This window comes from Heteronotia binoei, chromosome 3 (genome assembly GCF_032191835.1).
Source record: "Heteronotia binoei isolate CCM8104 ecotype False Entrance Well chromosome 3, APGP_CSIRO_Hbin_v1, whole genome shotgun sequence".
Classification (NCBI taxonomy): domain Eukaryota; kingdom Metazoa; phylum Chordata; class Lepidosauria; order Squamata; family Gekkonidae; genus Heteronotia; species Heteronotia binoei.
Window position 1 is genome coordinate 20923781 of NC_083225.1, and position 27330 is coordinate 20951110.

The 27330-nt window shown below is 48.7% G+C and overlaps 1 protein-coding gene across 1 annotated transcript in view; it reads left to right on the top strand.

Moving 5' to 3' along the window:
* Positions 1-5244: 5244 nt before the first annotated feature.
* The window catches only part of TSC22D1 (TSC22 domain family member 1), a 69446-nt gene continuing 47360 nt past the window's right edge, over positions 5245-27330 (top strand). The window contains exon 1 of the mRNA XM_060235228.1: positions 5245-7466. Coding sequence (XP_060091211.1) covers positions 5245-7466 — 2222 coding nt within the window. The remainder of the gene's footprint in view (positions 7467-27330) is intronic.

Consider the following 27330-nt stretch of genomic DNA (forward strand, 5'->3'; position numbering starts at 1 on the left):
GACCAGAATTGTACACAGTATTCCAAATGAGACCGCACCATCGATTTATACAAGGGCATTATGATACTGGCTGATTTGTTTTCAATTCCCTTCCTAATAACTCCCAGCATGGCGTTGGCCTTTTTTATTGCAATCGCACACTGTCTTGACATTTTCAGTGCGTTATCTACCACGATGCCAAGATCTCTCTCTTGGTTAGTCTCTGCCAGTTCACACCCCATCAACTTGTATTTGTAGCTGGGATTCTTGGCCCCAATGTGCATTACTTTGCACTTGGCCACATTGAACCGCATCTGCCACGTTGACGCCCACTCACCCAGCCTCAACAGATCCCTTTGGAGTGCCTCACAATCCTTGGTTCTCACCACCCTGAACAATTCAGTGTCATCTGCAAACTTGGCCACTTCACTGCTTACTCCCAACTCCAAATCATTTACGAACAAGTTAAAGAGCATGGGGCCCAGTACTGAGCCTTGCGGCACCCCACTGCTTACCGTCCTCCACTGTGAAGACTTCAGGGCTGCTCTTTCGTCTCACTTTCCACAGGACCTCGCCACATCTTAGCAGGGTACTTATTTATACCACAAAAATAGTCTTTCTTCCCTCAGCCGACCACCAACTACAAAGCCAAGCAGAAGCTATGGCTGAGCTCCCATGGAGCCTCTAAAGGCAAGAGTCTTTTTTCTTCCCCTTTCTGAAGCTGGCTTAGCCCCTCCCCTCCGGTGGAGTTGCATGGGCTCTGATTGGCTGGCAATCCCTTGGCTTTGCCTAAGGCCTGGAGGAGAGGCGGGACTTTTACGGTGATTGCCGCACATGGCGGCAGCCACCTTCACAGCACCAGGCTGTGTGACTCAGGGAAGCCTTGTGGAAGCCAAAATGTTCATTGAAAAAGGCTTCCTGGTGAGTGGAACTCCAGCCTGAAACACTGAAGAGCAACTGCCCGTCACCGTGTTAGTCATAGAGCTGGAAGGGACCTCTGGGGTCATTAGTCTAACCCCCTGCACAATGCAGCAGAACGAAGTTTAAGTCCAGTGGCACTTTTAAGAAAGACTTAACAAAGTTTAATTTGGGGTATAAGCTTGAAGCTTGGTGTTAAAGGTGCCACTGGACTCAAATGTTGTTCTCTTGGAGTTATGCATAACCGCCCTTTCTGACATGTGGTTGGCTCCGCCTCTGGCAGCGGCCATTTTGTGGCTGCACCCACTACAGCGCACAACACTGTGTCAGAGTACTAAAGGTCCCTTCAGGCTTGAGGTCTCCAAAGATCACGCGCGTTTCCTCTCTAAGAACTGGAGGTCGTGGCGACTGTGGTTTCTGAGATCAAGAAAAGGACAGGAGTCCACACAGATGTTGGTGAAGCCCCCGAGGCCTCAAGGTTTGAAGGCCAAAGACCTGGGGAGGGAGTTTTGCACACACGCTCCCAGGCCTCGTTCTGGGCAGGAGCAGACCTCTAGAACCCCTAAATATTATTGTGCTCTTTCTTGCTTAATCCCCCCCCCCCCAATACGGAGAGCCAGTTTGGTGTAGTGGAGAGCCGGTTTGGTGTAGTGGTTAAGTGTGCGGACTCTTATCTGGGAGAACCGGGTTTGATTCCCCACTCCTCCACTTGCACCTGCTGGAATGGCCTTGGGTCAGCCATAGCTCTGACAGGAGTTGTCCTTGAAAGGGCAGCTGCTGGGAGAGCCCTCTCCAGCCCCACCCACCTCACAGGGTGACTGTTGAGAGGGAGGAAGGGAAAGGAGATTGTGAGCCGCTCTGAGACTCTTCGGAGTGGAGAGCGGGATATAAATCCAATATCTTCTATCTTCTTCTGGGCTCCATTGTTCAACCCCCCCGTGAGAATTTTGCTGAACTCAAGATATGACAAGCTTTCTAACATTTCCCCCCAGAAAAATGGAAAAATAAGCAAAACAATGTATTTTTTTTCTTTTAAGAAGCAGACAGATAGAAATCTTCATCACCCCACTGTGGACACACAGGAGAAAGTAATTTTAAAAGTATGATGGGAGTAATGTTTTGTTATGACAATTATAATCTAAGAAGCATTTTAAGGTAGATGCTGAGCTGATATAATTTAGCACACCTTCTGGTGATGTCAGGGGTGTGTATGCAAATGAGTTGTGTTCAGGAGCTCTGGCAGCTCTTTCTCTACAAAATGACCCCTGCATGTTCTATGGACCCTGGGTGGGGGAGAAGTTTCCTTGCTTTATTAGGCCCTGGATGGGGGGGTGCACACACCTGATTGGTTAGAATGCCTGCTAGCGACACACCTGATTGGTTAGAGACCCCGTTAGCAACATGGCTGATTGGTCAAGTTGCATTATTAGACATACATTTGATTTGTCAGCTAGACTCATGCTGACACAGGGCATTTGGCACAAAGGAAGATATTTCGTTCTGGTTTGAGCCCTTTTGTCTGGATACATTTGCTTTTGGGTCACCTCTTGCTTCTAGACTTGTGTGGGCCTTGTTGGCTAGAATACTTGCCTTGGACTATGAAATTTCGTCTGGACTCAGTCTGGGCCAGACATCTGGGTTAGCAAACTAAAGCTTGTAAAAGTGCCTTTGGTTAGATGTTTGGCTATTATTATATCCTTGCTGCTCACTTCTCTTGTATTGTATATCTCTGCACATTCCTTGGCTGGTGGTGGGAACACCTGGCTACTGGTGACCCTGTAGTGTTTTCAAGGCAAGAGACATTCAGAAGTGGCTTAGCACTGCCTACCTCTATGTCCTACATTCCTTTAATAAGCCCTGTTGCACTTTGTGGTGTTCCCGTGGGGTTGGAAGCTTCAGTCTGAATCCAGCCCTGCAGCCCTATTAGCTACAGCGACCCAAACAATTCTCTTTGGCAGTGAACTCGCAAGTGTCCCGCCTTGCAGGACTGAGTTCTTGATTTCCACCACACGTAGTCCCCATGGCCTGGCGTGTAGAAGAAGATGAAGATATTGGATATATATCCCGCCCTCCACTCCGAAGAGTCTCAGAGCGGCTCACAATCTCCTTTCCCTTCCTCCCCCACAACAGGCACCCTGTGAGGTAGATGAAGATATTGGATTTATATCCCGCCCTCCACTCCGAAGAGTCTCAGAACGGCTCACAATCTCCTTTCCCTTCCTCCCCCACAACAGACACCCTGTGAGGTAGATGAAGATATTGGATTTATATCCCGCCCTCCACTCCGAAGAGTCTCAGAACGGCTCACAATCTCCTTTCCCTTCCTCCCCCACAACAGGCACCCTGTGAGGTAGAAGAAGATATTGGATTTATATCCCGCCCTTCACTCCGAAGAGTCTCAGAGCGGCTCACAATCTCCTTTCCCTTCCTCCCCCACAACAGACACCCTGTGAGGTAGATGAAGATATTGGATTTATATCCCGCCCTCCACTCCGAAGAGTCTCAGAGCGGCTCACAATCTTCTTTCCCTTCCTCCCTCACAACAGACACCCTGTGAGGTAGATGAAAATCTTGGATTTATATCTCGCCCTCCACTCCGAAGAGTCTCAGAGCGGCTCACAATCTCCTTTCCCTTCCTCCCCCACAAGACACCCTGTGAGGTAGATGAAGATATTGGATTTATATCCCGCCCTCCACTCCGAAGAGTCTCAGAGCGGCTCACAATCTCCTTTCCCTTCCTCCCCCACAACAGGCACCCTGTGAGGTAGAAGAAGATATTGGATTTATATCCCGCCCTCCACTACGAAGAGTCTCAGAACGGCTCACAATCTCCTTTCCCTTCCTCCCCCACAACAGACACCCTGTGAGGTAGATGAAGATATTGGATTTATATCCCACCCTCCACTCCGAAGAGTCTCAGAGCGGCTCACAATCTTCTTTCCCTTCCTCCCTCACAACAGACACCCTGTGAGGTAGATGAAGATATTGGATTTATATCCCGCCCTCCACTCCGAAGAGTCTCAGAGCGGCTCACAATCTCCTTTACCTTCCTCCCCCACAACAGACACCCCGTGAGGTGGGAGGGGCTGGAGAGGGCTCTCACAGCAGCTGCCCTTTCAAGGACAACCTCTGCCAGAGCTATGGCTGTCCCAAGGCCGTTCCAGCAGGTGCAAGTGGAGGAGTGGGGGAATCAAACCTGGTTCTGCCTGATAAGAGTCCGCACACTTAACCACTACACCAAACTGGCTCTGTTAGTTAAGGGAGTTGATGGCGGCATGTTGCCCAGGGGCTGCGAGAAGTCACACTCCAGCACTTTGCGGCTTTTGTTCCTGACCAGCCCATCGCCACTAAATAAAAACGACTTTTGGCACAGCTGCAAAGAGACCCGGCTTGGCAAATGGCAGTGGAGCTGGGATGTGCCCAGGCCAAGGTCTCCTGGAGCAGCAAAGGAAGCAGCGGGCCGAGGGGGTGTGGAAGGGTCCTCCCTGGCCAGTTCCTGCAGCACCCTCCTCCTTAGCGCGCCTGGCCGGTGGAGGGGCGAGGGCGCCTGGCGCCGCTAGAAGGGACGTCCTGGAGGAGGCAGGAGCGTCCGTCCCCCCCGCCCAGGGCCGCGCGCTCTCTTGGGTTCCGCGTGGCCCAGCCAAACCAAGGCGTCGCTGCAAGAAACGCAGCCGCTCAGCGCCGCAGGACCTCTACACCGCCCGCTTGCAGGGCGCGCCCCGGCCCCTCCCTCGGCAGTCTCCGCCTCCCCTCGCTCCGCCCTCTCCCCCCCCCCCCCGGGCTCGGCACTTTCCGCCGGGCGGCTTCGGCTCCCTCCCCGCCGTCGGGCCCTTTATGTCTGTGCGGCCGGTGCGCTTGCGCCGGCAGCGCCATTTTCCGCCTCCCTTCTCTCAACCCCCCCCCCCCCCTCGCGCCCGCCCGCCTGCCTGGGAGGAGACTGTGGCGCTGGGGAGCCGGCAGCCGAGAGGAGGCCGCCCGGAGGAGCTCCCTGCCTGCCTGCCTGGCGCGCGCGGCGCAGAGGGGCCGCCCGGAGGAGCTCCCTGGCTGGCTGGCGCGCGCGGTGCTGCCCGGCCGCACCCCCGGGGCTGCTCTGGATGGGGAGGCGCCTCGGAGGCCCCCTTGGCGCAAGGGCGGCGGCGGCGGCGGCTCCGTAGAGCTCCCTCCTGTCTCCGTGTGGCGCGTGAATGGCCGGGGCGCCTGGGCGGCGGGCGGCGCTGCCGGCTGGCTGCGGCCCGGAGGAGCGCGTCTGAGCGCGCGCCTGCTCTCCCTGCCCGCCTGCCTTCCTCCCTTCGCCGGCCTGCTTTGGCCTGGCCTGGCCCGGCGCGGGGGCCCCGGCGCTCTCCTCCAATGCACCAGCAGCAGCCTGACTCAGCAGCGGCGGCGGCCAGGAAGATGGCGCACCCGGCGATGCTGCCCCGGGCGGGCGGTGGTGGCGGCGGCGGGGGCAGCGGCAGCCTGGAGGAGCAGCAGCAGCCGCCCCCTCCGCAGAGCCTGAGCCTGGCGGCGGCCCCGGGCCCCGGCGCGCAGCTGAAGAAGAAGAGCGGCTTCCAGATCACCAGCGTGACGCCGGCGGCGCAGATCTCGGCCGCCAGCCTGAGCTCCAACAACAGCATCGCCGAGGACACGGAGAGCTACGACGACCTGGACGAGTCGCACACCGAGGACCTCTCCTCGTCCGAGATCCTCGACGTCTCCCTGTCGCGCGCCACCGACCTGGGCGAGCCCGAGCGCAGCTCCTCCGAGGAGACCCTCAACAACTTCCACGAGGCCGAGACGCCCGGCGCCCTCTCGCCCAACCAGCCGCGCCTCCTCAACGGCGCCCTCCCGCCCCCCACGCCCCCCAACGCCGCCCCCCGCAAGCTGCCCCCCGCCCGCCCGCCCTGGCGCGCCGCCTCCGCGCCCGGCCTGCCTTCCACCGCCGCCGGCAGCAGCAGCAGCAACCCCGGGCCCGGGCAGGGCGGCGTCGGCCTGGGCAAGGGCGCCCCCTCCGGCGGGCCTGGCAACGGCCCCGGGGCCCTGAGCGGCGGCAGCAGCAGCAGCCCGGCCGCCGCCCCCTCGCGCTTCCGCGTGGTCAAGCTGGATTCCAGCTCGGAGCCCTTCAAGAAGGGGCGCTGGACGTGCACCGAGTTCTACGACAAGGAGAGCCTGGCGGCGGCAGCGGCGGCCCCCGACGGCGGGCTGGCCCCGCACAAAGCCCTCGACGCCCTCAGGCAGCAGCAGCAGGCGGCGGCGGCCTCGGAGGGCGGCTCGGAGCGGGAGAGCCCCAGCGGGAGCTCGGTGGGCAGCAGCAGCCTCAGCACGCTCAGCCACTACACCGAGAGCAGCCTGGGCAGCGGGGAGATGGCGGGGGCCGCCTCCTCCGGGGCCCCCGACTTCGCCCCGGCCTTGCCCGCCTCCAGCCTGCCCCAGAGCCTCTCCCAGTCGCAGCTCCACCAGGAGGCCAGCTACCCTCCCGCCGCCCCTGCCACCCTGGCCGGTCTCCTGCCTGCCGTCAGCCTGGCTGGCCCTCAGCAGCAGCAGCGGGGGGGCATCTCAGCAATGCTGCCACCCTACGCCCAGGCGGGCCCCCCTGTGCCACCGCAGCAGCTGCCCTACGGAGTGGGACAGGGCCCGCCCGTCCCCGTGCAGGTGGCCCCCGGGCACGTGCAAGCCGCCAATCCAAATTCCCTCCCTGGGCCGGACTACATCCCGCAGCAGCAGCAGATGCTCCAGGCTCCGGCCGTAGGAGGAGCAGGGACACCCGCGCCTTCTGCTCCAGCCTCGAGCGGGCTGCCTTCTGGACCAGCGCACCTGGCCATGGCCCCCACTCCACCTGTTGCGTGCATCCAGGCCGCAGGAGCCAGCGTTCCCATGGTGAATGCCGCGCAGCAAGCGGCCATGCCCCCCGTGGTGCAGCAGTCCCTGGTAGCCAACCCCATGGCCCCCGCCTTGATGCCACAAAACGCTGCCCCTTCCCAGGCGATGCCATCCATACCTGCAGGGATGATTCCGCCTGGCTCACAAGCTGGCGCCTCTGGCCTTCCGCAGCCGCTTGTGATCGCCGCACAGCCTTCTCTGTTACCAGCCCAGTCACAGCTGCAATCGGGAGAGGCCCTTGTGCCAGGGATGGCTGGCCAGCAGGTGCCCGCTGTTAGTCCGGGGCCTCCTGTTGGGGCCGTGCCCGTTTCAGGCCATTGTGCTGCAAACGTACCCCCTCCTCCTGCCAGCCTGGCACCTTTGAAGAACGTTGTGCCATCTTCAGCCATGCAGAATGAGAACTTGGCTCAAAAGCTCCCCCAGTCTTCATTGACATCCACTAGCATCAATTTACCCATGCCCCCAAATGTCCCACCACTGAACTCTGCTCCGTTCTCTGCACAGTCTCTTGCTCACTCATCGGTCAGCCGAGGTGGAGAAGCCAGACGCTCCACGGATCCCCTCCTGGTGGGCATCGCCCAGCCCCTGGGCCCAGAAAGTGGTGCCGGAGTCCCTTCAGCCCTTTTGGATGGGGCCAGCAGCATGGCGGCTTCCCTCTTCCCCTTGAAGGGCCTTCCGCTGACCGCGCAGCTGATGGATGGGGAGGATGACGGGTAAGATCACGCCAAAAGGATTAATGAGAGATTTGGGGGCTTCAGGAAGGAATGGTTGAGCTGTTGAACTATGGCAACAGTTCCAAGGAGTTGGAGGGGGCTGGAGTTCTGGCTGTTCTGTGTGGAAGGGTTAATACCCCAGTCTCTGACCAGCTGTGCAATAGTGTAGTTTCTTGAGGAACAGAACGAGGTTTGATTCCAATCAGGCACCTTTAAGACTAACAAAGTTTTACTTAAGGCATAAGCTATTGTGTGCTCACCTGCTTTCCCAGATACACTGAAACAGACTTTCCTCAGCTATTACATATTTGAAGAACGCTGCCAGCGTCTTCAGATGTAATAGAATGAGAACTTGGTTCAAAAGCTTCCCCAGTCTTCATGGACGGAGGTTAGTTGATGGAAGGGCTAATTAGAGTCAAGACAGAGACGGAAACAAAATTGGAAATTGGCCGTTCATACATATAAGGTAGAGGGTGAACAGTAAATTATCATACAGAATAATGAAGATATTTAATAGATACAAGGATAAGAATAATAAGCTTAGCTTATATGGTAGCCATTTGTTTTGTTCCATTCCAGGGCAAAAATAGTGAAGGGAATAAATATGTCAAAATTGGAGATTGAGGCCTCCTTAATTGTGGAATGCTGTGAATAGTTAATTGGGACTCTGCTCCATCCCTCTCTCAAGTATGGAGGCAGTTTTATAACATCTTTGCAGTGGGGTTGTTGGCTGTGCAGATTTATCTCCCCTGTCCCCAGACCAGAAGAACCTGAGGAGTACTTACGAAGAATGCGAAGATCTTTAGGGACACATTGCAAGTTTTTGGTCCCAGTCAGGCATGCATTAGTCTCTTGACTTGGCAAAACCTAAATGCATTCAAAAATTTGTGGGAGCATTTGTTTTGCAAATATTCCCACTTCGTTCTATGACTGGCTCTGCCTCTTTCAAGGTTAGTTCAAATTTGAGCCTTCCTTTTTTTCATCTGATCTTTTCTCATTACTCTGGAATATCAGTTTTATTTTTTTTAAGTAGTTGTTCATTGTGTTTCTTCTTTTCAGAGACTGTCAGAACGTACCAGTAGAAAAGATCAAAAGTCCAGCAGACTAACAACATTTGTGGTAGGGTGTGAGTTTCATGAGCTACTGCAGTCAAAAGTGATCTTGGTCTTTCAGAATGTACCTTAATTATAAGATAGTGCTGTCTTAAGAGCACTTTCCTGGGAGTAAGTCCCACTGAATAGATCTTAGTAGAATTCAGAGTAGAGCAGCTTAGGATTGCTTTCTGAGAAGGGAATTCTTCTGCAATAGATATTAAAACATATCTCACACCTTTTGAAAATGGGATTGTAAGTAATTCAGCGCTTCCTTTGGATCTCCTTTTTTCTGTCCCTGTAATAGACCCAACTTGGTCTTTGCAGTTCACATTTTTTGTGCATGATTTTTGCGAATACTTTTAGGCGGAGAAATGGTTGGGTTTGTTATTTCTTACTGTATTTCCCTGTGGCTTGGGCATTGTGGCTGTTTAATTTCCAAGTGGTTAGAAATGGTCAGAGGGGAAAGGCAGTGGGATTCCCCATTTGCGGTCTGAGGGAAGCATTTCAGGTGCCATAACCTGCATTCACAGATCAAGTCTGCTTTCTCCTTGACTGTCATCTCCCACCCGTTGGCATTGAACTGGAACCTAACAGCCTGGTACCAGCAGACCACGCCCACTTCTGCCTTCTCTGGGCCACAGTTTAAGAGACACAACAGCTTTGCCAGGGGTATCCATTATTTCTTCCACTTGTGTCCTGTTCTTCTTGCGCTGAGAGGTTGGGGACATCCTGGGCAGGTGCCTTAGGCTAAAATCCCAGGTCGGTGAGCTTTATTGGTACTGTTTGAACTGCCTGCATTCCTCCCCAACCCACGTGAGCCTCTGGGGCAAAAGACCCATATACAAGGGTTGGGTCACTTCTGATTTCTTGTAAAGGTATAATTTGTAAAATAAACTGCGGTATAATTTGGAGTACATCAGGAGTGAGGGCAGGGTGCCTTTCGCCCCCTCTCTTCTCTACGCCTTTTGCTCCTGGGACTTCGGGACCTAGAGTAAGTTCTGCTTGGGGACATGCAGCTGTGGAAAAGCAGTTTTGGGGGCAAGCCTCAGCAGAGCTGGTTTGGTGTAGTGGTTAAGTGTGCGGACTCTTATCTGGGAGAACCGGGTTTGATTCCCCACTCCTCCACTTGCACCTGCTAGCATGGCCTTGGCTCAGCCATAGCTCTGGCAGAGGTTGTCCTTGAAAGGGCAGCTGCTGTGAGAGCCCTCTCCAGCCCCACCCACCTCACAGGGTGTCTGTTGTGGGGGAGGAAGGGAAAGGAGATTGTGAGCCGCTCTGAGACTCTTCGGAGTGGAGGACGGGATATAAATCCAATATCTTCTTCTTCAGTCTCCGCGATCTGCGTTTTGCCCCACCTGACTGTGGCGTAGGATAGGTGGGGACAGGGCTTGCTAGCAATACTTGATGTGAAGAGGCTGGCAGTTAGACAGAGGGTGGGAGGCAGCTTTGGCCACCAGGTCTGGTCCCATTGCAGCCCTTCCTTCCCTCTTGCAAAGCCTTGGATCTGCTTTGACTAATACAACACAAGTTGCTTACCTAGGTTGTCTTTCTTGGGTCAGTTGGTAGGATGAAGAGCCAGCGAATCAGGAGAAACCTTGCTAGGGGGCACTTGAAGGGCAGGGTGAGGGGCAGAGACTGCAAGCTGCTGAAAGGTGGGGGTGGGGGAGCAGAGCGTGGCTGGGAGGAAAACTCAAAACAAATGCACGTGGCATACAGTTTGAGTCACCAGCACATTTATCCAGCAACCCCAGTTCCTCTTGAATCCCTGTGTTGGGCACATCTCCTGTCTTAGATGGGCTGCGTTTTTCTTTTCATACAGAAAGGTGTGAGAGAAGCATGATAATTTGGGGTGTAAAGAATTTTGTGTTCCAGACTTCAGAATTTTATTATTATTTTTCGCTGTCGGTATCAAGAATTATCTTCAGACAGAGTTGACGTTCTGAGTCTTTAGAGGCGTGTGCAATTAAGCTGTTTCGGAGTGGAAGAAATCCTAAATGAGAATCGACGAGCTGATTAGGCTGCAGTGGAAGGACCCTTGAGTCCTAAGGGGGTACAGAGGCTCACAGAGTTCTGAAATGTTGGGGAGAAATAAAGAATGTTGCCATACTGTCTTCTTCTTATAGATTTTGATATCTTCTGCCGTGGACCCTAGGGCAGCATGCCAGAGTTATTCCCACTTCCACCCCCAACAGATCCAGACCAATTAGCTTCAGGTCACCAGATGGCCTTTATGTCTACATGGTGTCAGGTTCCCCCTTCCCCAGATCTCAGTCCTGTGTCAGCCACAATCCGCTTTGAGAGGCTCAGTGGCAGAGCCTCTTCTTGGCCTGCAGAAGGTTCTAGGTTCAACCCCTGGCAGCATCTGCAGGTTCAGAGGACCAGGCAGCCGGTAGGGTGCAAGACCTCTGCCTGAAACCCCTAGAGAGGTGCTGCAGGTCGGAGCAGACAAGACTGACTTTGCTACTTCTCTGTGAGGTGGAGCTGGCTTAGTATCAGGGCTGTCCCAAGAACACGCTCCTGGTGGTGTGAACTCTGTTTATTAGATCTTCAAGGGTATTCTAGCTAAACCTACTTTGGCTTGCTCTCTGGGGTGTATTTATGCAGTCATGTTTCGTCAGTTATGCTTGTAGGAGTGCAGAAGGGGAAAAGAAGAGAACATGCTTTTTTTTTTAAAAAAAATGTAATTTTTAATGTCGTAGTCTCCCTATTTTGGAAGAAGGTGGTCCCTTTATTTTTGCTGCCCAGTTATATTAAGAAAATCTGTTATCTTCTTAATTCTGCACTCACTAAAGAATAAACTTTAGTGTGATATGGGTTCAAATAAATTGGAAAGTTAAAAATCCTGACTATGGAACTTTTCATTGTGTGTCTTCAAAATGGGAAATGTTCTGTTCTCAGTCACATGAAAAAGCCGTTTCTTAGCAATGGTCAGACAAGTAATATCTATAAAAGCAGTTTTGATAAACCTTGATTGCAAATCGCAGAGGCCATTAATCCAAGTCTTTCCTAGGCGTTATCGCATTTGTAAAACTGGAACTAGTAGTTAAACATTCTATCATCTCCTCTAAAAACTTCAAAGAAAGTCAGTTTCATTTGTTTCATATTTTAACATTCCTTTTCCGAACAGCCAGGTGGAAGAACAGAATCCATAGCAAAGCAATGCAGGATGAAAAAAATGGTGGGGTTTGCAGTATAAAAAATGTAGCTGTAACGCTGCGTTCCTTGTATAGACTAGAATAATAGAACAGAATACAGGAATGTTCAGACAACAAAGAAAATCCTCGAACCACAAATCTGCAAACTTTGTTGTGGTGAAAATCTTATTCAACAAACGTGGGATCATTTGTGTGTGTGTGGGGGGGGAAATTCACTTAGAATACAAAATAAATATATAAAGAAAATCAGGTGGCATTGTTTCAGTAAATATGTAATTTCAGTAAATACGTAATTTCAGTAAATATGTAACTGTTGAGGAAATGTTGAGCCAGTTGGGATCAAATCTGAGCTGTTCAGATGTATTGGCATCTTGTCACCAAGATTCTCCATTTACATACGAAGAGCTTTCAGTAAAAAAATGCACCACCACGATCCTGCGTGTTTTAGATATTCACAAATACATGGTTAACTGAAGAAACTGAAAGTCCTGTAATTCCGCTTATCGCTTTTGTCAAAATTTGCAACGCTGACTTTTGTAAGGGATAACTCACTCGTAAGTGACTCATAACTCAATATATTTTGTGAAATGTTGGAATTACATACGAAACGAAGCAAGTAAAAGCTTGTATGATAAAATACGTGCGTGTGAGAATATAATTATGCATAGAGAGAAAACTTACTGAAGTGAATCAGGTATCGAGAGAAATCCGCTGTAGACTAACTTGCACGTGTTTTCAGTTGTATACATATTTGCAGAGCTTATAACAAAATGATGTGATACTAGCCACCTGGACCTTTGTTAATACTGCTCTAAGAATAAAATGAAATACTCTTTGCATTCCAAACATGGAAGCGTTGATGTTTGCAAGAATCCAATGGGACTTTTATTTGGATAGGATCCAAATATGTCCAGCTTGTGAGGTTTGTTGTGAGCGAATTAAATTCCCAAACTTTTGCAGCTTGTACTTGGCTGGACTCTATTAAAACCTTCACGTTTTGTTTGGTTATACAGAGTGGTCTTGGCAGAGGTGGCTCCTCTGTTCTTCTCACTGCCGCTGTTTGGCACAAGTTATGGAGCAAAAGTTGAACGACCGGTACTGGAATCTTCCACGTCCAGTGACCTTCAGTTGTGGGATTACAGAGGGAACAGTTGCGGGGGATAGGGGTTGGCACTGCTTGCCGGAGAGGCTTTCTCCTTCAAAGAACTCCCCATCCCAAAGATCTCCGGCATTGAGTGTGTTGGCCTTGTCTGGGACACTGAGAAGAGTTTGACGTTCTGTCCGATGTACCATTTGCCTACCACACCAGCAGAGAGCTTTCCATGCCTGCTGGAGGGTGTGAGCAGGCTGAGCCTTGGAGTTCCTGAGAGTGATGGTCCTCGAGGACTTCAGTGTCCATGGTGTTGCTGCCACCTCCTCACAGGTACAGGTCCTCAGTGTTAGCACTGAGACTCTCCCAGGTTATATTAGGCCCCACTCAACAATCAGGCCCAATGCTGGATTTGATCATCGGCATGGGGATAGATATTGATCTGGTAGCTTCTGATGTAGTGCTGTGGTCAGATCACTGTGTGGCTCAGTTAAGTATCCCAGCTCCCTCCTGTCTAGGGGCTGAGCAGATTTGTGCTTGCCTGTGAAGACTGGTGGACCCAAGTGGGTTTCAGGATCTGTTGTCCCCCAGCAGTTCATTGGATGAGCTGATTGGGGAATGGAACTCCCGTCTCTCTGAAGCCGTTGATGAAATGGCTCCCAGATGTCCTCTTCTTTCCTGCCTCAAACTATCCCCATAGTACACTATTGAGCTTAGAGGGATGAAGTGGGAACTTAAGACGACTAGAGAGAGTTTGGCGATGGTCTCACGACGAAGATTCAAAAGCATAGGATGTTTATGAAATCCTATGAGATGGTGGTGCAGGCTGCTAAGAGGGAATTTTATGCAGCCTCCATTGCATCTGCCTGGCACAGCTATTTACAGTAATTAGGACATTAACTTCTCTCACTGAGGAAACCGAAAAGGTTAGTAATTTGGACAAAAGCTGTGAGGCATTTGTGAGCTTTTTTTTTTGCAGAGAAGGTCTTGTCGCTCCACCATGTGCCCAGGCAGGCAACTGGACCCCTACTTGTCTTGCCCTGACTTAGCCACAGAAATCCACACAACAGTCACCTCTAGACTTGATTGCTGTAACTTGCTCTATGCAGGGCTGCCCCTGAAGATGATGATGAAGAAGAAGTTACAGCTTGTCCAAAATGCAATGGCTCGGGTCCTTACAGGGACATGATAACTGCACACATACAACCTATGCTTTTCCACCTTCAGTGACTCCAGGCTGAGTACCAACTCAGATTCAAGATTCCGGTCTTGACTTTTAAGGCCCCAAACAATCAGGGACCAAAGTACATCTCACCTCTCCCATGAAGATGTCCTCCTGGCTTCTGAGGAGGAGAACCCCTCTCTGTTAAGTACCAATGGGCTGTTCCCTGCAAAGCACTGTGCTCAAGAGATCAACACCCACTGGAAGTCCTTGACCCAAAGAGCGTCCAACTGTCTTCAACCAGCTTGGTGAAAGGCTCTGCCTATCAGGGCTCTGTGAGACGTTAGAATTCTGCACGGCCTTCAAGGCAGAGATGTTCCACCAAGCATATGGTTGAAGACAGCAGTGGGTTTTAGTAACAGTTTTTAAAGCAACTTTTTAAAGCAACGGTTTTAACAGCTACCAATTTATTAATGGCTCCTTCACCCCTCCTCCCCGTGTTAATGTGAATTGGAAGTTTAAACAATTGTATTATGGTGCCATGCAGAAGTTAGGTTTTATGGGTTTGTATTTTAGATTGTTTTTAATGTATTATTTATGAACTTCTCGTACGCGGCTCTTAAGCCCACTTGTGGGGAGGGTGGAACAGAAGGTCAGTGAAATAAATACCAATAAATAGACTACATTGCTGTCCTTTGGACACCTGGGGAAATGGTAGCAGTGCCTATGAGCTGGGGAGCCTTGCATGGGCCTTTGCAGGCACCGCAAAAGTCTCATGCTGCCTCCCCAGACTCCCAGCAGCACTCGGGAGTCAGGCCTATTAATCTCCACATGAACCTTTTTATAATAACTTGTTTGTGTCAGGAAACGAGAATTGGAATACAAGTCTTGTCTGGAGTACTGAGAAAGTATTGATCTCTTGTAAGAAAAGATTGCCGGGAATTGAAAGTGAAACATAAATGCATTTTTCTGGAACTTATTCTCTGGGTACAGATCCTGTTGCTACTTGTGGCAGGGTTTGGAACACTTAATGATGTAGTTAAATCACTACTGCTACGCTGGTTGCACTTACTGAGATGTGCTACAACTGGGCAGTGCAGAAGGGCATTATTTATATGGGAGGTTAGTCTGAGCGAAGGACTGGGCAATATGCTAGTATTGAAAGAAAGAAAAAGAAAAAGAAAGAAAGAAAGAAAGAAAGAAAGACCTAATTCTTGAACCATTCCAGTTCTCTTTGGAGTTCTAGCTAATCAGAGGTCATAATAAATTGATACAGAATGCAGTGTGGCGGGTCAGTCAGGGCTCAGCGATAGCGAAGACTCTTCAGGAGAAGAGGAGCCCTGTGTAGTCAACCTGACCAGCAGGAAAATGAGCTGCAGGCTTGTCAGGATTCACAGCCAACAGTTGATGCAGAGCCACCTATACCCTCTAGCCCTGATTCAGCTGGTGAACCACAGCTGGCCGTTCCCAGCCCACTGGTATCAGCCACACCCTTAGAGTGCCATAGATGGAGGTCAAGAACAGAGCTACAGACAAGATGGCAAAGTGCATGCCTCCTGGCCCAATGCCAGCTGCTTGCTGATAACAAAAATGAGTAGTGGCAGGATCGCTTCTGAGCAGCTGGCTGCAAACACAACCGCAATGCATACGATAGATATTAAGCCCTACTTCTGCCTTGCCTGACTTCTGGATCACTGACCTTGGACTGAATGACTCTACCTCGCCTGACTTCTGACACCTGATACTTGGAGCCTGCAAACCAGTACATATGAATTAAATATTGCTCATGTGGATATTTAATGACAATTTACTAGAAAGCCAGGAAACTACTATGTAAACCAATTTTCTGGTTGATGTTTTTGTTGCTGCCTTCCAGAAGTTGTTGAATTTCTTTTTCAGTCACCTTGCTTCATGCCAACCAGTCTGTGTTGTCTTTGGTAACACAAAGAATCTTCTTGAGCTGCTTATACTGGATCGGACTGTACCAGCTATCCTCATTGGTGGTGCATGATGATGCATTTCTAGGCACCTTTTCCCTCCTCTGTTGACCCTTTCTGTGTCTCTTTTCAAGTCCCCTCTTTTGTTTTCTCCTCCATCCTCTTTTTTATACTCTTGTATACTCCCAGCTTGCTGGGGGGAAAGCGTAGATGATTGGGGAAGGCAATGGCAAACCAGCCCGTAAAAAGTCTGCCGTGAAAACATGATGCGACGTCACCCCAGAGTTGGAAATGGCTGGTGCTTGCACAGGGGACTACCTTGACCTTTTATACTCCCTCTTTGTGTGCTCTTTTCCTTTGTCACCTTTTGCATTCCTGTATTTTCCTGCCCCTTTATCTCTCAAGTCTGACTGTCCTCAAGCATCATTCATTTCCACTCAGGCACCTAAAACTTGTGGCTGTACTTGGTGGCCAGTTTTTATTCTAAGGCAAAGCAACCCGCGAGTACCATGGAATGAAGAAGAAACACCAAAATCACTGTGGAAAATTAACAAAATACATTCACCATACAAAATCTATATAATATTGAAAATACTTATTAAATTCATCAAATACAATACCAAAGTGGAAAAAATACAATAAAGATATAATAAACTCTTGAGCAATTCATTAATTCTAACAAACATCACAGTCCAGACTTCTGAAGCTTCACAAAATCTTCAATGCCGATCCATCTGCTCCTTCAGGGAGATTTAAAGTGCCAGTTCTTGAAATTGACTTTATTGTGCAAAGTTCATTTCTAATTCATAAACATTTTTTTTATTCGCTCTTCAAAGATGTGATTTAAAACTTTCTAAAGCATATAATTACATGAAAGTATTTTCAATATTATATAGATTTTGTATGGTGAATGTATTTCATTAATTTTCCACAGTGATTTTGGTCTTTCTTCTTTATTCTAAGGCAAGCAGAGAATATTAAGAACCGTCACTAGCATTAATAGTTGTGAAACAGTACGCTACTAAACCTATATTACAAAGTATCCAAAGGAGCATGGCTCAGCATAAAATATTGCTTGTAGGCTAAGACACTCGGAGTCCATGCTGATGTTCTAGTAGTCTGTGAAGTCCATGACGAAGACTCCAGGATATTTCATTCTTCATTTCAACTAAAAATCTTCTACAGATGGTCTGAATTCATTCAATAACTTCATCTCTAACTTTAGGATTAAGTCCATTATTAGGCTGGGTTGTAACATGAAGGGAGGACTGGATACATAGATAGCAGATTACAGACTGCAGTACTATCCCTCTTGGCATCCCGCTGAATGATTTCAGACCATCTATAGAAGATTTTTGAAACTATTTTGACACAAAAGATGCAGGGTCCAATATCCACTCTTCCGGAAAGGAAGCTCACATTTATTTTAGATTCTTTCCAAGTGCAGCCATTTTATGACCATGCCTGCAATAACATTCTGAAAGTATGTGCATGCTACACAAATTGGGAGGTGTCAAAATCTAGATGATTGGTGGCACATTCATATTTCTGGCAATATCTTTAGTTGAGCCACAACAGAGTTGTTACATTGCAACTGCTCTCAATAGCTCTGGTATCTCAGAGGCGTTCAGTTCAATGGATCCATTCAGTAATTAGAGCGCTGTCTAATATGAACTGTAGGCCAATAGTTTGATTATGTTAAATAACTGTTTCCATGGTGCAGAGTGGTAAAGCAGCCGTACTGAGGTGTGAACTCTGCTCACGATCTGAATTCAATTCCTGTGGAAGCTGGGTTCAGGTAGCCGGCCCAAGGTTGACTAAGCCTTCCAACCATCCGAGGTCGGTAAAATGAGCACCCAGCTTGCTGGGGGGAAAGTGTAGATGACTGGGGAAGGCAATGGCGAACCACCCCGTAAAAAGTCTGCCGTGAAAACGTTGTGAAAGCAACGTCACCCCAGAGTCGGAAACGACTGGTGCTTGCACAGGGGACCTTTCCTTTCCTTTCCTTTCTGCAGATTTGGTTAAGGTCTGTTTTAAATGTACATGATGGGAAAAAGGCAAAGTTGGAGGGCATGTAAAAAATTAAGTCTTGGGATATTTTTTGTTACTCAGAAGTAGCTTTTATTAAAGAAAAGGTTGGCAACCCCGTGGTTTGTATTTATGGAGGGTGGGAAAGCAGAGTGGATTGTTTTTGGAGAAAATGTTTCAGGATGGAAGGAAAAACAAAGGAAAAGTTTTCAGTTTAACTTTGATTATTGCGGTCATTATGATGAACAAAGATTGTGAGCTATAAAGAGAATTTGTCTTAGTGTTTGCACAGGCCAAAGTAAACTGATAAAATAGCTCTTGCCATCTCCTTTTTCATCTGTCCTCATGATTAATTAATTTGTGGAATAAGTCTATTATTCCCTTGATGAGCTTTTTTAAAAAAAAAATGTACCTAACTTTTTTTACATAGCTGGGAACTGTATGGACAACACTGCTTTCATTCAAGCCCTGTCCATGTTTAGGTCTTGCAGTCTTTGTAGCTGTCATACGGTTTGCATAAGAATTTTTTCAAAAATGAGTTTGTGTTTGATTTATTTATGTTAATAGTTTGCAGTTTTTCTCTGGGACTAAATATAAGTCAGTGCTGTCAACTGGATACAAAGACATCCAATGTACATTGCAATAGGATTAGCGTTGTGGGAATTAAAACCAAGTAGAAATCTGGAACAAAGATGAAATGAGGTGTGGTATAATTAAACAATGCAAAAATTACTTAATAGGATAATAGATACAGCTACAATTAATGGATCTCATAGTATAGTTTACAGTTCCTCTCCCTTTATTAAAGCATCAATTTCTGAGCCTCTGTCCATTATTTTTGGAGAATTCTTGGAGAACAGGTGAGGTGCAGAAGATTAGAGGTTGCTAAATGTCCCCTTCTTCAGGAAGGGGGAAGAGGAAGATCCGGGTAATTACCGATCCCTCAGATTTATTTTTATTTATTTAGTAGGCTTAGATTCCGCCTTTTCCCGTAAACAGGCTCAAGGCGGATCACAACATATAAAAATAACAATAAAAACCTACATATCAACGTTAAAACACCAAATTAAAATTAACGGTAAAGACAATAAATAAAACGCACCACCGGCTGACAGGGCACAGCATATCGATAACCAGTTTTGTCAAGCATGGTAGAATTCCATTGGTAATTGATTGTTTTAGGGTCCTCCATAAAGCTGGCCTGTGAAATATCATGGAGGACCAAGGTCTGTTAACTCTGTTATTCTTTCCCCCTCCCCCTTCTTAATTTATTGCTTGAAAAGTAGAAGTAGAGAGAAACAAAACTAACTTGAGAAAGTTAGTTCCTGTTAGGGAGAGTGGCACATCTGGGGAAAGCAAGGACAGAGTCCTGATAACGCCATGAGAATGTAGACATTTATGATAGTTTATGTGTGAGAGCGCATCCACCTTTTGGAATCCTTTTGAAGTATGCCTTAAAAGTATTGTAGCAATGTATCTTTAGCATCACTCTCAAGAATCTGTTACACTGAAAGTATCAGTCTATCAATAAATGTAGTTTTGTACCAAACCTGACTCGTCATTGAAACCGCATGCTTGACAGTTGTAGGCCCGTCTTAAACGATGGTAATAACAATAGGATAGCACTAGTAAAGCACGATATCACCACAAGGGAGGCCAAATGATGGAATAATAGGACGCACGGTGCCTCAACCACAGGCCTGGAGGAATGGCTTCATCTTGTAGGCCCTACGAAATGCAATAGTTTGAAGTCTATGCCTGGGAAAGTTTTAGAACAAATCATCAAACAGTCAGGAACATTTGAAAAAGGACAGCTGTGGTCACTAAGAGCCAGCATGGGTTTCTCAAGAAAAAGCCATATCGGACTAACCTGATCTCTTATTTTGAGAAAGTGACTACCTTGCTGGATCAGGGGAATGTAGTAGACATAGTTTATCTTGATTTCAGTAAGGCTTTTGATAAGGTTCCACATACCTCCAAGGTTTGGAGCTGCATAAAAAGTAGGTCCAACTTGTGTTTGGCATTTGTTATTACTGTGTGCTGTGGACTAGGCAGGAACTCAGAGTGTTCAGCAAGGGCCTGCTTGTTTGTTTGCCTGCATTGGTTCTCTAGCCTCAGTGATCCCTGTCTGTAAAATGGGCCTAATGGGGATGCTGAAAGGCTTTTAATGGTGAAGAACTGCTGGCCTATTTCAGCCAAATAGGTTTTGTAACCTCCCATCTGTAAAATGAGATGTAATCTGTAGGATGATGTGTATGGCATCCTTTGCATTATGAGCATTTTCTGTCTGCGGAATGAGGATAGTGTCACGTGAAGGGGAGATCTGAGCGAAGAATTCTCTGGCATAGATTCACTGAGCAGCCTAGACCCAATCACTTACTGTTATGCTTCAGTGGTTCTCAACTGTACATTGGCACAAACATCTTCTGAGAGAGAAAAACACCTCCTTTTTAAGGCCATGTGTGTATATATTTCCAGAGGGGTGGCCATGGTTATCTGTTGGAGCAGAAATAAACAGGAGTCGGGTAGGACTTTAATGCAGCATAAGCTTTCTTGGATGCTTATGAGGGTATCTCCCTTTTTAGACATTTCATGTATGTGGGTGTCATTGCCATGGGAAAATAATACAGCAGGGTTGAGGAACATGAAATGTAAACAGCGCACAAGTAACATTCCACGAGGGCTTCAGGGTGATGCATGCAGAGACGGAATTAAAAAGAAAAATGCAAAGACTTGTCCACATAACAATTACAGCTTTCTTCCCATTTCCCTTAATTGGTCTTTGAATTGTTGACAAGATATTTACTTTCTTATTTATTTACTTCATTTATACCCCCCATTTTTCTGTACATTGGGGACCTGAAACAGCTTACATCTTTCGGCTCCATTTTATCCTCACAACAAACCTGTGAGATAGGTTAGACTGAGAGAATGTGATTGGCCCCAAGTTGCCCAGCAAGCTAGGGGAGCGACGGTGGCTCAGTGGTAGAGCAGAAGAACCCAACTAAAAAGGGTCAAGGCAAGTAGGTGTGAAAAACCTCAGCTGGAGACCCTGGAGAGCCACTAAAGGGGAAGTAGAGCATCTGCTTGGTAAGCAGACGGTCCCAGGTTTAATCCCCGGCATCTCCAACTAAAAAGGGTCCAGGCAAATAGGTGTGAAAGACCTCAGCTAGAGACCCTGGAGAGCCACTAAAGGGGAGGGACGGTGCTCAGTGGTAGAGCATCTGCTTGGTAAGCAGAAGGTCCCAGGTTCAATCCCCGGCATCTCCAACTAAAAAGGGTCCAGGCAGGTAGGTGTGAAAAACCTCAGCTAGACACCCTGGAGAGCCACTAAAGGGGAAAGATGGTGGTTCAGCGGTAGAGCATCTGCTTGGTAAGCAGAAGGTCCCAGGTTCAATCCCTGGCATCTCCAACTAAAAAGGGTCCAGGCAAGTAGGTGTGAAAAACCTCAGCTTGAGACCCTGGAGAGCCGCTGCCAGTCTTAGACAAGACTTGGATGGACCCAGGGGGGTCTGATTCAGTATAAGGCAGCTTCATATGTTCATATATGTTCCATGCCACAGGTGGGGATTCGAACCTGGGTCTCCCAGGTCCTTGTCCAGTATTTGACTGCTACACTGCACTGGCTCTTAGGAAATGTGAATAATTTGTTTCTTCTTAATTAGGTCTGGATGCATCATGCTGTATCTTCCAAGGTGCCACCAGGCTCTTGGCTCATTTATATGCCAGTGCAACTGCTTGGTTCCCTGGCCATGTAAACGGGGTAGACATTGTATGGTTTTCTACGTTGTGTTCACTTCTAGATTGGGCTTGCTGCATTCACTGTGAGAGCAAAGTGGAATGTGGGTGCAGGAAACCTGGGTGCTGTGGCTAAGCAAGTGAGGTGGTCTGCGTGTGTTACTGCTTGCGTGGCTCAGGAACTTAATCCTGGCTTCTTGTGATTTTTATGCTGGGGTGTGGGTGTGTGTGTGTGGAAATCCTAGAATTTCTTTGGCTCTCCAGAGGCTCAGTGAGATTTTTCCTCTTTGGTGGCTCCTGTGTCTGAAAGTGAACCAGGACTGGATTCATCTTCTGCCTTGCTGTGGTGGGGCTTCCAGGAACTGACCTCCACTCGCAGTCGTGGAATCAGAGCTTCTCTGGAAGGAGGACGGTTGCCTTAGTGGCTTTGTGCCCCTGCAGTCCTTGTGGTGCAGGCGACAGAAGTGAAGGAGTCCAAGCTCTCAGTGCTTACAAAGGGAATGAAAGTCTGGGTAGATCACACCTTCACTTACGAGACAAGCCGCAGGAGGAGATGGTTTCATTTTCACTGTTGTACTGCAAAAGGGCATCCCCCCACCCCTGCAGAAGGACTCCGCTCAACTGTGTTGCCATGGCGTGGGGAAAAGTCAGCAGGGAGCTAACGGCTGTGTTACACAAAGAGCTTCTTTTGCCACTTTAAAATCAAACTGGGGCGGGGGGGGGACCTGGTGGACCCCTTGCATGTAGAACAAGCTTTTATGTTTCTTGTTTGGTACCTGTGATTCCTTTTGCGGTGAGGCTGATCTTTTATGTCCTCCTTTGGTTCATGCATTTTAATTTAGTCTTGGATTAACCATAATGTACGCTTAAAAAAAGTTTATGTGGTTTTTAATGCATATAAGCCCCGGCTGGCAGGTGGGTGTTTTTTAAAACAAAAACTGACATGCATTTATATTTTGTTTCAACAAGAAAGAATAAGTGTAGAAAACACAGCACCCTTTGAAATGGCTTTATGTTTCTACTGCATTTTTCTTTTGTAGTTGTTTCTTCTAATTCTAAAACTTCTCTTAACCCTCTGACTGGAGGAATGGGTGGATCAGTGACTTCTTCAGAGGCTCCAGACAACAGTTTCTCCCCCGCTCTTAGAGCCTGCCATGAAGGATGCATCCCATTACTTAAGTGCAAAGCGGAGCGCAGCCCTCCCTCCATACAGGTGTGTGTACCAAACTGTTTTAAGTTTGAGAACAAACACTGGTTGAATATTGGTTATGCGAGACAGATGAACACTGTCGATTCTGTAGTTTCAAAATGGAAACTCGAAAACCTCAGTGCGAGCATATTAACGTTGGGGATATGATTTTAGAAGCTCAGTAAAGGGCTCTGAAAAAAATTGATGCCAAGCCCTTAAGGCTGGTAAGAGGAAGCTACAGCCTTGGGACAGTGTTCATTTTGCTCTTGTGCAGCTCGGTCTTGCGGGGCATTACGGTATGTGTCTGTCCCCTGTGGGGGGGGAGGGCATTTAGTCTTGGAAAGGCAGAAGTAGGATACAAGGAGGGGAGAGCTCCCAAGGGACTCTGCTAAGCACAAGAGGTCTCCTTGGCCTCATCCAGAGATGCAGTCAGAAGCTTTGACCTGGGCTCCCTGGCCCTCCACTAAGGAAATGTCCACTTGGTTTTTTCAGGAGTGTGTTAGTAGCTTCTTCCTTCCTGTTGGTCTCTGTTGTGCTCCTTGGTTTATCCTCTGTTAGGGACTCCAGGGGTGAAAAGGCAGGATGACGTGGATGAGGATGCTCAAGTTCAGAGATTTCCCAAGGTCGTCTGAACTCCAGCATTTTCTCAGAAATCAAAATGACCAGCCTACACAGTTGAGACCTCCATCCGATGGCTGGGCAGGTGCACCAGAAACAGAGCTGAGGCAGTTCACGTGCAATGCTTTGCTGAGTGCTCTTCCCCCATGATGTGGCCAGATTTTTCTTAATTTCCACCTGACCTGGGTAGCCCAATCTCATCAGATTTTCAAAGCTAAGCTCTGGCTAGTATTTGGATGGGAGACCTCCAAGGAATACCAGGGTTGTGACACAGAGGCAATGGCTAAGCACCTCTGAGTGTCTTGTGCCCTGAAAATCCCACCAGAGGTCAGCTGTCACTTGATGGCACTCCCCCCTCCTCCCCTGCCCAGCCAGGCTATTTTCCTTGGCCAAGAATGAACATATATATGAACATATGAAGCTGCCTTATACTGAATCAGACCCTTGGTCCGTCAAAGTCAGTATTGTCTACTCAGACTGGCAGCGGCTCTCCAGGGTCTCAAGCTGAGGTTTTTCCACACCTTTTTGCCTGGACCCTTTTTAGTTGGAGATGCCAGGGATTGAACCTGGGACCTTCTGCTTACCAAGCAGATACTCTACCACTGAGCCACAGCCCCATTCATGGCTCTCCAGGGTCTCCAGCTGAGGTTATTCACACCTACTTTCCTGGACCCTTTTTAGTTGGAGATGCCGGGGATTGAACCTGGGACCTTCTGCTTACCAAGCAGTTGCTCTACCACTGAGCCACCGTTCCTCCCCTTTAGTGGCTCTCCAGGGTCTCCAGCTGAGGTTTTTCACACCTACTTGCCTGGACCCTTTTTAGTTGGAGATGCCGGGGATTGAACCTGGGACCTTCTGCTTACCAAGCAGTTGCTCTACCACTGAGCCACCGTTCCTCCCCTTTAGTGGCTCTCCAGGGTCTCCAGCTGAGGTTTTTCACACCTACTTGCCTGGACCCTTTTTAGTTGGAGATGCCGGGGATTGAACCTGGGACCTTCTGCTTCCCAAGCAGATGCTCTACCACTGAGCCACCGTCCCTCCCCTTTAGTGGCTCTCCAGGGACTCCAGCTGAGGTTTTTCACACCTACTTGCCTGGACCCTCTTTAGTTGGAGATGCTGGGGATTGAACCTGGGACCTTCTGCTTACCAAGCAGATGCTCTGCCACTGAGCCACCATCCCTCCATCTCAGCACTGAAATTTGACCACAGGTTCTTTTCTGTGGGAATGTTTCCAAACAGAAGTTTGTATCATCACAAATAGCCTGGTCTTTAGTCATGGTCTTTTTAGTTCATTAATGTATTGAACAGGAAGACAGAAATAATAGCAGAAGGAGGGGTCTTGGCTGGATAAGCAGCATGTTCTGTACTTGCATGTTACATTACAAGGAAGCTCCAGAGTTTGTGGACAGGAAAAGCGATTGAAGGTCTTCCCATTGGAGCATAAGGGATGGTTCCAGTCCTCCCCTTTCCAGCTAGGTTGCCTGGGGGAAGGCGCATCTGTGTAGCCAGCAGGAGAAGTCATCTGAGAAGAACCTGGAGCAGCTGATGCCTCTTGGTGACCAGAAAGTGGGATCCATCGCCATGACATACGGTGAACTGACATTTCCAAACCAGATGAGTTTTCTCCTCCATTGATAAACTAGCTGTATAGTAATGGAGTAGCAGAGAGCCAGTGTGGTGTAGTGATTAAAGTGTCAGACTAGGGTCTGGCAAATCTGGGTTCAGATCCGCAGTGTGCCATGGAAACGTGGAAGGGTGACTTTGGGCCAGCCTAGCCTACCTCCCAGGGTTGTTGTGAGGATAAGATGGAGGAGAGGAGAATGTCATAAGCCACTCTGAGTCCCCCTGGGGGAGAAAGGCCGGGGATAAATGAATGGATTAAACAAACAAACAGTGGTTAAGTGTGTGGACTCTTATCTGGGAGAACCGGGTTTGATTCCCCGCTCCTCCACTTGCACCTGCTGGGATGGCCTTGGGTCAGCCATAGCTCTGGCAGGAGTTGTCCTTGGAAGGGCAGCTGCTGTGAGAGCCCTCTCAGCCCCACCCACCTCACAGGGTGTCTGTTGTGGGGGAGGAAGGTAAAGGAGATTGTAGGCTGCTCTGAGATTCTGTCCTTGAAAGGGCAGCTGCTGTGAGAGCCCTTTCAGCTCCACCCACCTCACAGGGTGTCTGTTGTGGGGGAGGAAGGTAAAGGAGATTGTAGGTCGCTTTGAGACTCTGTCCTTGAAAGGGCAGCTGCTGTGAGAGCCCTCTCAGCCCTACCCACCTCACAGGGTGTCTGTTGTGGGGGAAGAAGGTAAAGGAAATTGTGAGCCGCTCTGAGACTCTTTGGAGTGGAGGGTGGGATATAAATCCAATATCTTCTTCTTCTTCTTCTCTTTGGCTTTGCATGGCTGTAGATCTCCTTCCAAAACTTTCACATTTGGATCTTGCATGAAGTATGTGGGGATGTCTATTCTGACATTCCTGATTTTAAAGAATAAGAAGATTTCAGGAAGCTGAATTGACCAAGCTCTGAAAAGCGGGCAGCCTCTACAATAGTCATGGTAAATATCCAGCGACGAAGCAGTGTTGGGAGGGGAACTCACAGGTCTTTCGCTGGATGCAGATTCTGAACTTTTGTATGAGGCAGAATCGTGTCGTGCCTCATTATAGCTATGTTAATGGTGCTAAGGCCCCTAAACAAATAAATTTATAAGAATAAAGTTGCTGAGATTTGGCCTGCTAACTTTCTCTTGAGCTCTTTCTGCAGCTTGTGCTACAAGGCCCTGGACTTCTCATGGAGTTCCAGGTATTGCAGAGGCAGTCATGAGCCCATGGGGGAATGTGTGCTTTTTTAAATTAAAGGGCCTGTCAGAGGATTAAGATGAGCCCCACACTTGTTCTGCCTCTGAATCCAGTGGCTGCCTCTGCTGGGCACCCCATAAAGTTTGGGCTTTGGCTCTGGTGTTTGGAAGAAGCAACGGAGCAGGTTGGAGGCTGTGGTTTTGGTTAGAGGTGGGAGTGATGAGGAATTGCACTTGGCAAGACAGTTGTGGACTACGCCTTACTTATTTTATGCAGAGATTTCAGGTTTTCACGGCTGGTAACATCATTAGGGTTTGTAGAATCTTTCGGGATCAAGTGCCATGTTCTACTGGAGAAAGTTTTCCTTCCAGACGTTTTGTTCTCAGCTGCGGAGAACATCCTCAGTGGCGTTGCAGCCGGAGCAGGCGCTCAGACCTTCTTGGCTGCTGTGCATTGAGTGGGGCCAGGGCTGCTGGAGAGCTGCTATTTGTAGGCTGGAGGGGGTGTGATGAAAGGGCAATTGGTTTGTGGATGTGCCCATTGTTTAGGTGGGGCTTCCTTCCACGAACGAAACGTCTGGAAGGAAAGCTTTTTCCAGTAGAACACGGCACTTGATCCCGAAAGATTCTACAAACCCTAATATTTTATGCAGCTTTGTACCTGACAGGATCCCAGAGCCTGAGCTAAAGTAAAAAACTTCTTGTCACTTTGCTTTGAAAATAATAAATAAAAAGAACAGCCTCTATCTCTGAAGAGCTCAGTTAAACTTCTTTTCCATTTGGCATACTCTGGCACTTACAGTTGTTGGGGGCTTTTAAAAAGATGGGGCGATTTGTGGGTCTCTTAGGCTTTGCTAGTGGCTGTTTTCTCTGTCTTTGTCCAAGGAGCTAAGAGTTACCTTCAGGGAGTTGTGTTGCACTTCATCTTCTCACCAGCTCTTTGGAGCTAAGAGTCACCTTCAGGGAGTTGTGTTGCACTTCATCTTCTCAGCAGCTCTTTGGAGGTAGGCTGAATGGAGAGATCAGTGAAACAGCTACGGCTGTCCAGTGTGTTTCATGGCTGCCTA